Raw genomic sequence first — 14,986 nt, forward strand, 5'->3', positions numbered from 1 at the left:
GCTAGACGATTAAATTACATATAAATGTATACTGTATAACTCTTGCTTTGGGAGAAGATAATATCATGAATTACACATGCAGTCTGAACTATTCTAAACAATAACATAAACTATACCTTTACTCTGTACAGTTATTTCTGTTATTACTTTTGGGTAGACAATAACTGAACCGTACCTATACACAGTATGGTTCTTACTTTGGTGTAAACTATTAAGATAAACTGTACCTATACACAGTATGGGTCTTACTTTGGTGTAAACAATAAGATAAACTGTTCCTGTTCACAGTATGGTTCTTACTTTGGTGTAAACATTAAGATAAACTGTTCCTATAGACAGTAGGGTTCTTACTTTGGTGTAACAATAAGATAAACTGTTCCTATAGACAGTATGGTTCTTACTTTGGTGTAACAATAAGATAAACTGTTCCTATACACAGTATGGTTCTTACTTTGGTGTAACAATAAGATAAACTGTTCCTGTTCACAGTATGGTTCTTACTTTGGTGTAAACATTAAGATAAACTGTTCCTATAGACAGTAGGGTTCTTACTTTGGTGTAACAATAAGATAAACTGTTCCTATACACAGTATGGTTCTTACTTTGGTGTAACAATAAGATAAACTGTTCCTGTTCATAGTATGGTTCTTACTTTGGTGTAACAATAAGATAAACTGTTCCTATACACAGTATGGTTCTTACTTTGGTGTAACAATAAGATAAACTGTTCCTATACACAGTATGGTTCTTACTTTGGTGTAACAATAAGATAAACTGTTCCTATAGACAGTATGGTTCTTACTTTTGTGTAAACAATAAGATAAACTGTTCCTATAGACAGTACGGTTCTTACTTTGGTGTAAACAATAAGATAAACTGTTCCTATAGACAGTATTGTTCTTACTTTGGTGTAACAATAAGATAAACTGTTCCTATAGACAGTATGGTTCTTACTTTGGTGTAAACAATAAGATAAACTGTTCCTATACACATAATGGTTCTTACTTTGATGCAAACAATAAGATAAACTGTACTTATACACAGTATGGTTCTTACTTTGGTGTGGACAATAAGATAAACTGTACCTATACACAGTATGGTTCTTACTTTGGTGTGGACAATAAGATAAACTGTTCCTATACACAGTATGGTTCTTACTTTGGTGTGGACAATAAGATAAACTGTTCCTATACACAGTATGGTTCTTACTTTGGTGTAACAATAAGATAAACTGTACCTATACACAGTATGGTTCTTACTTTGGTGTAACAATAAGATAAACTGTTCCTATACACAGTATGGTTCTTACTTTGGTGTAACAATAAGATAAACTGTTCCTATAGACAGTATGGTTCTTACTTTGGTGTGGACAATAAGATAAACTGTTCCTATAGACAGTATGGTTCTTACTTTGGTGTAACAATAAGATAAACTGTTCCTATACACAGTTTGGTTCTTACTTTGGTGTAACAATAAGATAAACTGTTCCTATAGACAGTATGGTTCTTACTTTGGTGTGGACAATAAGATAAACTGTACCTATACACAGTATGGTTCTTACTTTGGTGTGGACAATAAAATAAACTGTTCCTATAGACAGTATGGTTCTTACTTTGGTGTGGACAATAAGATAAACTGTACCTATAGACAGTACCGTTCCCTTAATGCAAAAAGGTACCAAGTGCCTTCTTTATTCATATGCTCATGGTACCTTTTTGCATTAAGGGGACGGTATGGTTCTTATTTTGGTGTAGACAATAAGATCAACTGTACCTGTTCACAGAACGGTTCTTACTGAAGTGTAGGCAATAAGATAAATTGTCCCTGTTCACTGTAACGTTCCAACGTTAGGGGTAGACAATAGCATTAACTATACCTGTACAGTCTATCATTCTAGCTTTGAGGGTAGACAATACCATAAACTATAAATGTTCACTGTATAATTCTTATTTAAAGGGTAAACAATAGCATAAACTATATATGTGCACTTTGTAACTCTTACTTTTGGTGCAGACGATTGCATATTAAACGATAATTGAATCGTATATGATTGAGCGAAAACATAGTATTAGCTATAGCTGAACGCCGTTTAAGCTGTATCTGTACACAGTCTAAGCTTTATCTATACACCGTCTAAGCTATATCTGTACGCCATCTAAGCTATATCTGTACAACATTCAAGTTATACATGCATGCCATCTATGCTTATCTGTACACCGTCAAAGCTATATCTGTACCCCATCTAAGCTATATCTGTACAATGTCTAAACTGTATCTGTACCCCGTCTAAGCTATATCTGTGCACCGTCTAAACTATATCTGTACGCCGTCTCAGCTGTATCTGTATGCCGTCTAAGCTATATCTGTACACCGTCTTAGCTTTATCTGTACACCTTCTAAGCTAAATCTGCATGTCGTCTAAGCTATATCTGTATGTCGTCTAAGCTATATCTGTATGCCGTCTAAACTATATCTGTACGCCGTCTCAGCTGTATCTGTACACCGTCTAAGCTATATCTGTATGCCGTCTAAACTATATCTGTATGCCGTCTAAACTATATCTGAACACCGTCTAATCTATATCTGTACCCCGTCTAAGCTATATCTGCATGTCGTCTAAGCTATATCTGTATGCCGTCTAAACTATATCTGAACACCGTCTAAGCTATATATGTACCCCGTCTAAGCTAAATCTGCATGTCGTCTAAGCTATATCTGTACCCCGTCTAAGCTAAATCTGCATGTCGTCTAAGCTATATCTGTATGCCGTCTAAGCTATATCTGTACCCTGTCTAAGCTAAATCTGCATGTCGTCTAAGCTTTTTCTGTATACCGTCGAGCTATACCTGTACCCCGTCTAAGCTATATCTGTATGTCGTCTAAGCTTTATCTGTATACCGTCGAGCTATATCTCTACCCCGTCTAAGTTATATCTGCATGTCGTCTAAGCTATATCTGTACCCCGCCTAAGCTAAATCTGCATGTCGTCTAAGCTATATCTGTATGTCATCTAAGCTTTATCTGTATACCTTCGAGCTATATCTGTACCCCGTCTAAGCTATATCTGTATGTCGTCTAAGCTATATCTGTACCCCGTCTAAGCTATATCTGCATGTCGTCTAAGCTATATCTGTATGTCGTCTAAGCTATATCTGTACCCCGTCTAAGCTAAATCTGCATGTCGTCTAAGCTATATCTGTATGTCGTCTAAGCTATATCTGCACCCCGTCTAAGCTATATCTGTATGTCGTCTAAGCTATATCTGTATGTCGTCTAAGCTTTATCTGTATACCGTCGAGCTATATCTGTACCCCGTCTAAGCTATATCTATATGTCGTCTAAGCTATATCTGTATGTCGTCTAAGCTATATCTGTACCCCGTCTAAGCTAAATCTGCATGTCGTCTAAGCTATATCTGTATGTCGTCTAAGCTATATCTGTACCCCGTCTAAGCTAAATCTGCATGTCGTCTATGCTATATCTGTATGTCGTCTAAGCTTTATCTGTATACCGTCGAGCTATATCTGTACGCCGTCAAAGCTTTATGTGTTCACCGTCTAAGCTATATCTGTACACTGTCTAAGCTTTATCTGTATACCGTCTAAGCTATATCTGTACACCGCCTAAGCTTTACCTGTACACCGTCTAAGCTTTATCTGTACACCGTCTAAGCTTTATGTGTTCACCGTCTAAGCTATATCTGTACACTGTCTAAGCTTTATCTGTATACCGTCTAAGCTATATCTGTACACCGCCTAAGCTTTATCTGTACACCGTATAAGCTTAATCTGTACGCCGTCTAAGATTTATCTGTACACTGCCTAAGCTATATCTGTACACTGTCTAAGCTTTATCTGTATACCGTCTAAGCTATATCTGTACACCGCCTAAGCTTTATCTGTACACCGTCTAAGCTTTATCTGTACACCGTCTAAGCTTTATGTGTTCACCGTCTAAGCTATATCTGTACACTGTCTAAGCTTAATCTGTATACCGTCTAAGCTATATCTGTACACCGCCTAAGCTTTATCTGTACACCGCCTAAGCTTTATCTGTACACCGTATAAGCTTTATCTGTACACCGCCTAAGCTTTATCTGTACACCGTATAAGCTTTATCTGTACACCATCTAAGATTTATCTGTACACTGCCTAAGCTTTGTCTGTACATCGCCTAAGCTTTATCTGTACACCGTCTAAGCTGTATCTGAGGAACTCCGTATTTGTTTACAGCATGGGTATAAAACATGACGTGGATTATAATGACACTGCATGTCTAGACGAGAAGCTCTATATAATGGCTGGCACGCTTGGATTTGTTTCAACGGCTGAAGATGCTAACAATCCATGGTATTTCTCCAGTTGTTCTGTTTCTGAGATGGACAGACTGATGTCAACGTAAGTAAAATGCCTTGTGGTTTGGATGCTTTTCATAAAATGTAATCAATTTTTTCCAAATATGCGATCGACATGTTTGTCAACCATAAAACTCTTTAAAAAAGGTTAAGGATGTTAAAAGACCAATGACATTTGTTCAACACAGTTGAGTTACAAAAAAACAAAAACAAGTATGACAACGGGCAGAATGACAAGCCCGCAAGCTGTCAAGTGTTACCTTGACCTTTAACGTAGGGACCTAGATTTTGCGCATTACATTCCGTCTTATAATGTGAACATTCATGTCAAGTTACATCAAAAGTCCAACATGCATGACGAAGAAATGCTCTGAAAAACTTCAATATGACCTTTGTCCTCTAACTGCGACCTTGACCTTTGGGTTTGCGAATGACACGCGTTCTAAACATTCGTGCCAAATTTAAACAAGATTGGTCCATGCGTGTCAAAGTTATAGTCCGGACAAATCGGACGGACGCACGCACGCACGCATGCACCCACGCACATACACCGGAAGTGGCGACTATATCGAGCTCACCGCAAGCGGGCTCGACAAAAATCTTTATGTTCCAAACAAAGCTCATCAAAGTTGAATTACCGCCAAATCAAATTGTTCCTCTGGCACATTGAAAGAAATTAGAAATGATAGTCTATGTTTGTATATCTCATGCTTTCCCTTTTATTGATTGCTTATGGTTGAAATTTTCCACAGTGTAACTGTCGTAGATGGTAAGACTTGTCTTGAACGCCATTCATATGCCGTCAATGAATACAACACGATCAGGACCTCCGACCTACTAGGAGAAATCTTTTCCCTCGATGAGCAGTGTAAACTACTAAATGGAGAGGATTCCTATCACTGCAACAATACAGTATGTACTTTATTGTGAAATGTTGTCTCGAATCTACGACAATTTATGTCTTACAATGTACCATTACAACATTCGTTCTATAATATTTTCCCTGAATGTCTTCAAAATATGAGTTTTTAAAATTCTGTTATAAAATGCTGGCATTAAGGCCTGTCAAATTGTTTATCATCATTACAGAAAAAAACTATCTTGAACATTCAACTTGGTAGATATTTTTCGAGAAACAGTTTGATAACTTGAAATCACATGTTAAAGTAACAATCTAGAAAATTGATTCGAAATTAGCTGAACATTTTCATGGTGCAACGAATAAATTCACATTTCTGATTTTGAATTAATCATCACTCCAAGTGTTGCAATAAGTTCAGTACGAAGTATCAATTTCGCGTCAAATGCACGAACTTGAAAATATAACAAGTCATACGGATTTTGACCTCGAAGCAAAAGATGTCTTTCATTAGTTAATTTTACAAAATCATTTCATGGTCATTTAGACCTTGAACATATTGTAGATCATTGCAAAAGATGAGATATGTTGGAGAGGACTTTTATGTAAATCAAAACACAATGATTACTGTGACTATAAGACTCCTTTGCCAGGATCAAGTTGTGGAGGAACTAAAAAGGTAAGACTCATAAATGTACTGCTAAAATTAGCGATTTATTGTTCAGCGGCAGAAATCGACACCAATTCTACTGAGTTAAATCAATGTGATAAATAAGAATGATATTCTATTACAAACTGTTTCGGTTGTTACATTTAAGTCCTTTAATAGAATTAATTTAATAGAATATTAATAGTCGTTTAATAGAATTGGTCATAAACTGAGTAACATCGTCTTTAGATCTATGTAAAAGTAAAATGATTATTATTGTTTACAAAAAGTATTTCTAGCATTTTTCTATTTTGTGTAAATTTAGTGTTATCGTGGAGAATGTGTTAACGCATTACCAGCAGTTGTGACGGAAACGCCACCTTCAACAGTCTCACAGTCTTCAAAATCAACGATGTCACAAACTACCTCGGCTACTACATCTGCTACCTCAACGACTATTACGCCATCAACTTCTACATCGAAACAGTCACAAACAACATCGCCTTCATCAACTGTTTCAACCGCAGCAGCATCTGCTTCTTTAACGTCAACAACTTCCATACCAACTACAACTTCTATAAAATCTTCTTTGACAACTTCCGCTTCAACAACTTCGACAGATTCTTCTACAACACATTCGACAACTTCGACGACAACTTCAGCCGCACCCTCTTCAACAACTTCTGCAACAGATGCATATACTGAAGAAGAATACGACTGGCTTTATTATTTCTACAGCGAGTGCGGAAGCTCCTGTAGTTGTTGGCGTACATATTGTTGGTGGTACAATCAAGTCAGTCTGTGTACACGTTTTGCTGGGGTTTGCTACGCCTAGATTCGAAGCTCTCATCATTACTATCTAGATAGTATACAATAGGGATTGATTTGTTCTCACCTCTATCGTAACTTAGGTGGTATACAATAGGGATTGATTTGTTCTCACCTCTTCCGTAACTTAGGTGGTATACAATAGGGATTGATTTGTTCTCACCTCTTCCGTAACTTAGGTGGTATACTCAGAACACAACACTAACGATCATTGTCGATACAGCGGCGTTATCTTATTAATATATTCATGTAATCGTTATAACTATATAATACATCACGACCTTTTTTGTTGAACAGTTTTGTAAAATCACAAACAGAAAGGTTCATTTTTACAAGAGTTGTCTCGTGATCGTACAGCTAACTATTCAAAGGCTTATCAATAAAAAAAATCTAACTTAGATAAGATATATTGTTAAAATGTATGAGATGGGGAAATATCGTTAGCTATGATACTTGTAGAGCAGGACATCTTGATGAACTTGTGTTCAGTACGTATTTCAGCATGTAGGTCAATAAATCTATACTGTAGGGTCTAGGCTACCTAGCTGGTGAGGAAAATGCTATAATTTTGAGATAGCATTCCTTATTTGGCTTACTTCAATATTTTGTAGCTGGTGTAAAAGGGGTTATTTTTATATTTCCGTAGTTTTTTCCTAGCTTGTTTTCTGGACTGACTGGAGGTTTTTTGAGGTGAAGAAGTTGCAAATATGTGAAAGGAAGAGAACATATCATTTTGAAACAACTGCTGTACATATTCGTTATAAAATGATTGTAGTGTAGATTAGAAATATAAACGGAGTTGAACTTTGTGTTTTGTTTATATACAAATTATTTTTACAGTACTTATCCGAACTCGAAATGAGTTTGTACTCGAAATAACTCGAATGTAATGTTCTTATTCTTAAAATTGTGTTCACGTTCAACAAAATTATGGGTAATGCCAAGTTCGTAATAACGAGAAATAAAACAAAATCGTTTAAAACATTCAGTTCATGCTTTTGTTTGTGTTGTTGATTTGTGGACCCCGGTGAGGGTTATTTTTAAGATTTACCGTTAAGAGCAACAGAATGGTAATGAAAAATTGTATCGGAGACGTAAAGTCATCACATATGAAAACAAGGAATTAGTCCTCGTGCTGTGTCTTTTTGCAAAAGAATAGCGACAATACACGTTTGTTTTGTGTATTCACGTCTGCAGAAGCCCTTGTGATATGTTTGTGACCTCGACATTCGATCTCGGTCACAAACATTCCGTAGGCTTTTGCAGAAAAAAAATCGTGTATCATCCCTTTATAAATTTACACTCCTTACTCCCGAAACGCTGAAATTTCAGATCAGATCATGTCACTTTCTATCTATTTTTTTTTCTTCTGTTTTTGTCATTGTGAAGTTATCGCTCTTATTGTATGGCAGTTGCACACTTGAATGGTTTATTACTAGTAATCAGTAAGCGTTGCTGTCAATAACGCATTTTCAGCTCGATTATTTGAAAAATAGCCCGAACTATTCTACTCACCTTGTATCGACATCGGTGTCACACCATGGTTAAAGTTTTGCATGAAAGTTCGTATAGCTATCATTTAAAGACATATAGCTTTGAAACTTATTTTTTTTCTATTTCTAAGATAATTACCAACCTAACTGGGTCAATTCCCATAACTCTGACATGTATTTTGGGCAAATTATGCCCCCTTTCGGACTTACAAAAATTGTAGCTCGAGTTTTGCATTCAAGTTACTGTCTCCGAAACTAATGCAGATACTGAATTGAAACTTTACATGTGTCTTTGTGGTTATAAAACATGGTGATAGCTTAAAGTCCCATAATTCTGAAATGCGTTTTGGCCAAATAATTCCCCCTTTCTTACTTTTAAAATCCTGGTTTAAGATAATTTTGATATGGATAATCCTTTTTGATTAATTGGTAGGTACTACATGTATTTATCTCCGGGAGCTCCAGTAAAAAAAACCCCTAAAATTTCGGATACTGCTGCTTCATTTTTAGCCCGACTTTTCGAAGAAAAGTAGAACTATTGCACTCGCCCGGGTGTCGGCGTCGGTGTCAGCGTCGGCGTCGCCGTTGGTTAAATTTTTGGTAAAGTAAAATATGTCTGTTACTGACTTGAAACTTAAAATAGTTATTTACTATCAAAGTCTTCACCAGGAGAAACAATCCTCATAACTATGCTTTGAATTTTGACAGAATTATGCCCCTTTTTAACTTAGAATTTTATGTTCAAGTTTTTTTTTTTTGATAAAGTCAAATATCTCTGTTACTATTAAAGCTTTTGACTTGGAATCATGCCCCTTTTTAACTTAGAACTTTTTGTTGATTTTTTTTATAAAGTCAAATATCTCTGTTACTATTAAAGCTTTTGACTTGAAACTTAAAATAGCTATTTACTATCAAAGTCTACACCAGGAGAAACAATCCCCATTATTCTGTTTGAATTTTGACAGAGCTATGTCCCTTTTTAACTTGGAATTACTGACAAAGCTCTAATTCAGAGTCAAGCACTGAGAAAAGTCGAGCGCGCTGTATTACGGACAGCTCTTGTTAGATTTTACATATCTCTTCTTCTTCTTCTTGTCGTTCGCGACTACACTGTGAGACCAGTAGCCTCGATGAATCTTGTGGTTTCCCGCAGATCCTCAATGCCTCCATACAGTTTCTGGTTGATTGAGGTATCTATCGGCCAAGTCGCAGCTCGCTCCTGGTCATGCCTTTTACATCTCTGAAGTATATGCACAAGTTGGCGAAGATGTCAGTCTGTATTTCTTGTACATGTGGACATGTGGACATGTTAAATCCAGCCCATCACAATATTGGATGTGCAAAAATCAGACACCTTTGTCAGGGCCAAAACCTTTATTTCTTCTTTCTTTTTCAAAGTTGCCAACAATAAACTCATAGTGTCTTTGGAAAAAATAAATACCACTTTCTTGGGATATGTCTAGGGTTGTTCGGGTAAGTTTAAATTAAATTTTTCTTTTTCTTCTTTGCACAAAATTGCAAAAACATGCTTTTGTGCATGTTGATAAAGGTAAACAAACTTGCATGTATCATTATCAGCCAAACTGAAACCCATCTCATCGTGATCAGCTATTTGACAAGTTCTCTGCACAGACTGGGTTAACGAATTCAACTAACCTAAAGGCATACACACACAAATAGTATTATTCCCTATTCGAAAAAAAATTGTTACTTATATTATATCTTGAATCGTTGCTACTTGCGTGACGTGTGACATTTGATTTAAAACTTGATACTTTAAACGGCCTTATCATATCAAAGCAAACTAAAACACTTGCATTCCACTTCACGTGTATTGCGTCGTCATCATTTGCTGTCTTTTTTACAGTCCTTTTTCTCTAGCTGCATCATTGCCTGGAATATAATTCTAACTGATCTGGAAACAAACAAAAAATCCGTATAAACAATTTTATTCCAGGAAAAAATAATTTTACCAGTGCATGAATATGTATCTGTATAGAGTCCGCCGTGACAGCTTAGTGGTGGCTGTGTGTATAGAGTCCGCCGTGGCAGCATAGTGGTGGATGTGTGTATAGAATCCGCCGTGGCAGCTTAGTGGTGGCTGTCTGTATAGAGTCCGCCGTGGCAACTTAGTGGTGGATGTCTGTATAGTGTCCGCCGTGGCAACATAGTGATGGCTGTCTGTATAGAGTCCGCCGTAGCAGCTAAGTGGTGGATGTCTGTATAGTGTCTGTCGTGCTAGTTTAATGGTGACTGTCTGTATAGAGTCCGCCGTGGCAGCTTAGTGGTGGATGTCTGTATAGTGTCCGCCGTAGCAGCTTAAGGGTGGATGTCTGTATAGAGTCTGTCGTGCCAGCTTAGTTGTAGATGTCTGTATAGAGTCCGCCGTATCAGTTTAGTGGTGGATGTCTATAGCTGCATCATTGCCTGGAATATAATTCTAACTGATCTGGAAACAAAAAAAAATCCGTATAAACAATTTGTTCTTGGAAAAAATAATTTAACCAGTGCAGGAATATGTATCAGTATAGAGTCCGCCGTGGCAGCTTGGTGGTGGCTGTCTATATAGAGTCCGCCGTGACAGCATAGTGGTGGCTGTCTTGTATAGAGTCCACCGTGGCAGCTTAGTGGTGGCTGTCTGTATAGAGTCCGCCGCGGCAGCATAGTAATGGCTGTCTGTATAGAGTCCGCCGTGGCAACTTAGTGGTGGCTGTCTGTACAGTTTTCGCCGTGGCATCTAAGTGGTGGATGTCTGTATAGTGTCCGCCGTGCTAGCTTAGTGGTGGATGTCTGTATAGTGTCCGCCGTGCTAGCATAGTGGTGGGTGTCTGTATAGTGTCCGCCGTGCCAGCTTAGTGATGGATGTCTGTATAGTGTCTGCCGTGGCAGCTTAGTAGTTGATGTCTGTATAGGGTCCGTCGTGCCAGCTTAGTGGTGCATGTCAGTATAGTGTCCGCCGTGCCAGCTTAGTAATGGATGTCTGTATAGAGTCCGCCGTACCAGCTTAGTAGTGGATGTCTGTATAGAGCCTTCCATGATAGCTTAGTGATGGAAGTCTGTATGTATAGAGCCCGCCTTGCCAACTTAATGATGGATGTCTGTATTGAATCCGTCGTGGCAACTTAGGGGTGGATGTCTGTATAGAATCCGCCGTGGCAGCTTAGTGGTTGATGTCTATATATAGTCCGCCGTTGCAGCTTAGTGGTGGCTGTCTGTATAGACTCCGCCGTGGCAGCTTAGTGGTGGCTGTCTGTAAAGAATCCGCCGTGGCAACTTCCTGGTGGATGTCAGTATAGTGTCCGCCGTGGCAACTTAGTGGTGGCTGTCTGTATAGAGTCCGCCGTAGCAGCTAAGTGGTGGATATCTGTATAGAGTCTGCCGTATCAGGTTAGTGATGGATGTCTATAGCTGCATCATTGCCTGGTATATAATTCTAACTGATCTGGAAACAAAAAAAATCCGTATAAACAATTTGTTTTATGAAAAAATTATTTAACCATTGCAGGAATATGTATCAGTATAGAGTCCGCCGTGGCAGCTTAGTGGTGGCTGTCTATATAGAGTCCGCCGTGGCAGCATAGTGGTGGCTGTCTTGTATAGAGTCCGCCGTGGCAGCTTAGTGGTGGCTGTCTGTATAGAGTCCGCCGCGGCAGCTAAGTTATGGCTTTCTGTATAGAGTCCGACGTGGCAACTTAGTGGTGGCTGTTTGTATAGAGTTCGCCGTGGCAGCTAAGTAGTAGATGTCTGTGTCCGCCGTGCTAGCTTAGTGGTGGATGTCTGTATAGTGTCCGCCGTGCCAGCTTAGTGGTGGATGTCTGTATAGTGTCTGCCGTGGCAGCTTAGTGGTTGATGTCTGTATAGGGTCCGTCGTGCCAGCTTAGTGGTGGATGTCTGTATAGAATCCGCCGTGGCAGCTTAGTAGTGGATGTCTGTATAGAGTCTACAATGATAGCTTAGTGATGGATGTCTGTATGTATAGAGCCCGCCATGTCAGCTTAATGATGGATGTCTGTATAGAATCCGTCGTGGCAACTTAGTGGTGGATGTCTGTAAAGAATCCGCCGTGGCAGCTTAGTGGTGGATGTGTGTATAGAGTCCGCCGTGACAGCTTAGTGGTGGTTGTCTGTATGGAATCCGCCGTGACAGCTTAGTGGTGGCTGTCGGTATAGAGTCCGCCGTGCCAGCTTAGTGGTGGATGTCTGTATAGTGTCCGCCGTGGCAACTTAGTGGTGGCTGTCTGTATAGAGTCCGCCGTAGCAGCTAAGTGGTGGATGTCTGTATAGTGTCCGCCTTGCCCGCTTAGTGGTAGATATCTGTACAGTGTCCGCCGTGGCAGCTTAGTGGTGGATGTCTGTATAGCGTCCGCCGTGGCAGCTTAGTGGTGGTTGTCTGTATAGAATCCGCCGTGGCAGCTTAGTGGTGGCTGTCTGTATAGAGTCCGCCGAGCCAACTTAGTGGTGGATGTCTGTATAGTGTCCACCGTGGCAAGTTAGTGGTGGCTGTCTGTATAGAGTCCGCCGTAGCAGCTAAGTGGTGGATGTCTGTATAGTGTCCGCCGTGCCAGCTTAGTGGTAGATATCTGTACAGTGTCCGCCGTGGCAGCTTAGTGGTGGATGTCTGTATAGAGTCTGTCGTGCCAGTTTAGTGGTGACTGTCTGTATAGAGTCCACCGTTGCAGCTTAGTGGTGGATGTCAGTATGGTGTCCGCCGTAGCAACTTAGGGGTGGATGTCTGTATAGAGTCTGTCATGCCAGCTTAGTGGAAGATGTCTGTATACAGCCCGCCGTATCAGCTTAGGGGTGGATGTCTATAGCTGCATCATTGCCTGGAATATAATTCTAACTGATCTGGAAGCAAAAAAAAATCCGTATAAACAATTTGTTCTAGGAAACAATAATTTAACCAGTGCAGGAATATGTATCAGTATAGAGTCCGCCGTGGCAGCTTAGTGGTGGCTGTCTTTATAGAGTCCGCCGTGACAGCATGTGGCAGCTTAGTGGTGAATATCTGCATAGAATCCTCCGTGGCAGCTTAGTGGTGGATGTCTGTATATGGTCCGCCGTATCAACTTAGTGGTGGATGTCTGTATAGAGTCCGCCGTGGCAGCTTAGTGGTGGATGTCTGTATAATGTCCGCCGTGGCAGTATAGTGGTGGATGTCTGTATAGAGTCCGCCGTGGCAGCTTAGTGGTTGATGTCTGTATAGAGTCCACCGTGGCAACTTAGTGGTGGATGTCTGTATAGAGTCCGTCGTGGCAGCTTAGTGGCAGATGTCTGTATTAAGTCCGCCGTGGCAACATAGTGGTGGATGTCTGTATACAGTCCGCCTTGGCAGCTTAGTAGTGGATGTCTGTATAGTGTCCGCCGAGGCAGCATAGTGGTGGATGGCTGTATAGACACCGCTGTGTCAGCTTAGTGGTGGATGTATGTGTTGTGTCCGCCGCGGCAGCTTAGTGGTGGATGTCTGTATAGCGTCTAGCATGGCAACTTAGTTGTGGATGTCTGTATAAAGTCCGCCGTGGCAGATCAGTGGTGGACGTATGTATAGAGTCCGCCGTATCAGCTTAGTGGTGCATGTCTGTATAGAGTCCGCCGTAGCAGCTTAGTGGTGGATGTCTGTATAGAGTCCGCCGTGGTAGCTTAGTGGTGGCTGTCTCTATAGAGTCCGCCGTGGCAGCTTAATGGTGGATGTCTGTATAGAGTCCGCCGTGACAGCTTAGTGGTGGATGACTGTATTGTGTCCGCCGTGGCAGTATAGTGGTGGATATCTGTATAGAGTCCGCCGTGGCAGGTTAGTGGTGGATGTCTATATAGAGAGTCCGCCGTGCTAGCTTAGTGGTGGATGTCTGCATAGAGTCCGCCGAGGCAATTTAGTGATGGCTGTCTGTATAGAGTCCGCCGTGGCAACTTAGTGATGGCTGTCTGCTTAGAGTCCGCCGTATCAGCTTTGCGGTGAATGTCTGCATAGAATCCGCCGTGGCAGCTTAGTGGTGGATGTCAGTATAGTGTCAGCCGTAGCAGCTTAGGGGTGAATATCTGTAAAGAGTCTGTCGTGACAGCTTAATGGTGGATGTCTGTATAGAGTCCGCCTTATCAGCTTAGTGGTGGATGTCTATAGCTGCATCATTGCCTGGAATATAATTCTAACTGATCTGGAAACAAAAATATCCGTATAAACAATTTGTTCTAGGAAAAAATAATTAACCGGTGCAGAAATATGTATCAGTATAGAGTCCGCCTTGGCAGCTTAGCTGTCGCTGTCTATATAGAGTGCGCCGTGACAGCATAGTGCTTGCAGTCTGTATAGAGTCCGCCGTGGCAGCTTAGTGGTGGCTGTCTGTATAGAGTCCGCCGCGGCAGCTTAGTGGTGGCTGTCTGTATAGAGTCTGCCGTGGCAACTTAGTGCTGGCTGTCTGTGTAGTGTCCGTGGCAGTTAAGTGGTGGATGTCTGTATAGTGTTCGCCGTGCCAGCTTAGTGGTGGAAGTCTGTATAGTGCCCGCCGTGCCAGCTTTGTGGTGGATGTCTGTATAGTGTCTGCCGTGGCAGCTTAGTGGTTGATGTCTATATAGAGTCCGTCGTGACAGCTTAATGGTGGATGTCTGTATAGTGTCCGCCGTGCCAGCTTAGTGATGGATGTCTATACAGAGTCCGCCGTACCTGCTTAGTAGTGGATGTCTGTATAGATTCTACCATGAAAGATTAGTGATGGATGTCTGTATGTATAGAGTCCGCCGAGGCAGCTTAATGATGGATGCCTGTATAGAATCCGCCGTGGTAACTTAGTGGGGGATGTCTGTATAAAA

The 14,986-nt window shown here is 40.5% G+C and overlaps 1 protein-coding gene across 3 annotated transcripts in view; it reads left to right on the forward strand.

Moving 5' to 3' along the window:
• Positions 1 to 7,683, forward strand: part of LOC123540906 (A disintegrin and metalloproteinase with thrombospondin motifs 7-like) — a 28,103-nt gene extending 20,420 nt beyond the window's left edge. For 2 of the 3 annotated variants that reach the window (XM_053526324.1, XM_053526323.1), the window contains exons 11-14: positions 4,233 to 4,397; positions 5,107 to 5,266; positions 5,779 to 5,892; positions 6,188 to 7,683. In XM_053526324.1, coding sequence (XP_053382299.1) covers positions 4,233 to 4,397; positions 5,107 to 5,266; positions 5,779 to 5,892; positions 6,188 to 6,697 — 949 coding nt within the window. In that variant the 3' untranslated portion in view covers positions 6,698 to 7,683. The remainder of the gene's footprint in view (positions 1 to 4,232; positions 4,398 to 5,106; positions 5,267 to 5,778; positions 5,893 to 6,187) is intronic. The other variant, XR_008367773.1, reaches the window with a different exon arrangement.
• Positions 7,684 to 14,986: the final 7,303 nt, after the last annotated feature.

Source organism: Mercenaria mercenaria, chromosome 16 (genome assembly GCF_021730395.1).
Source record: "Mercenaria mercenaria strain notata chromosome 16, MADL_Memer_1, whole genome shotgun sequence".
NCBI classification, from domain to species: Eukaryota; Metazoa; Mollusca; class Bivalvia; order Venerida; family Veneridae; genus Mercenaria; species Mercenaria mercenaria.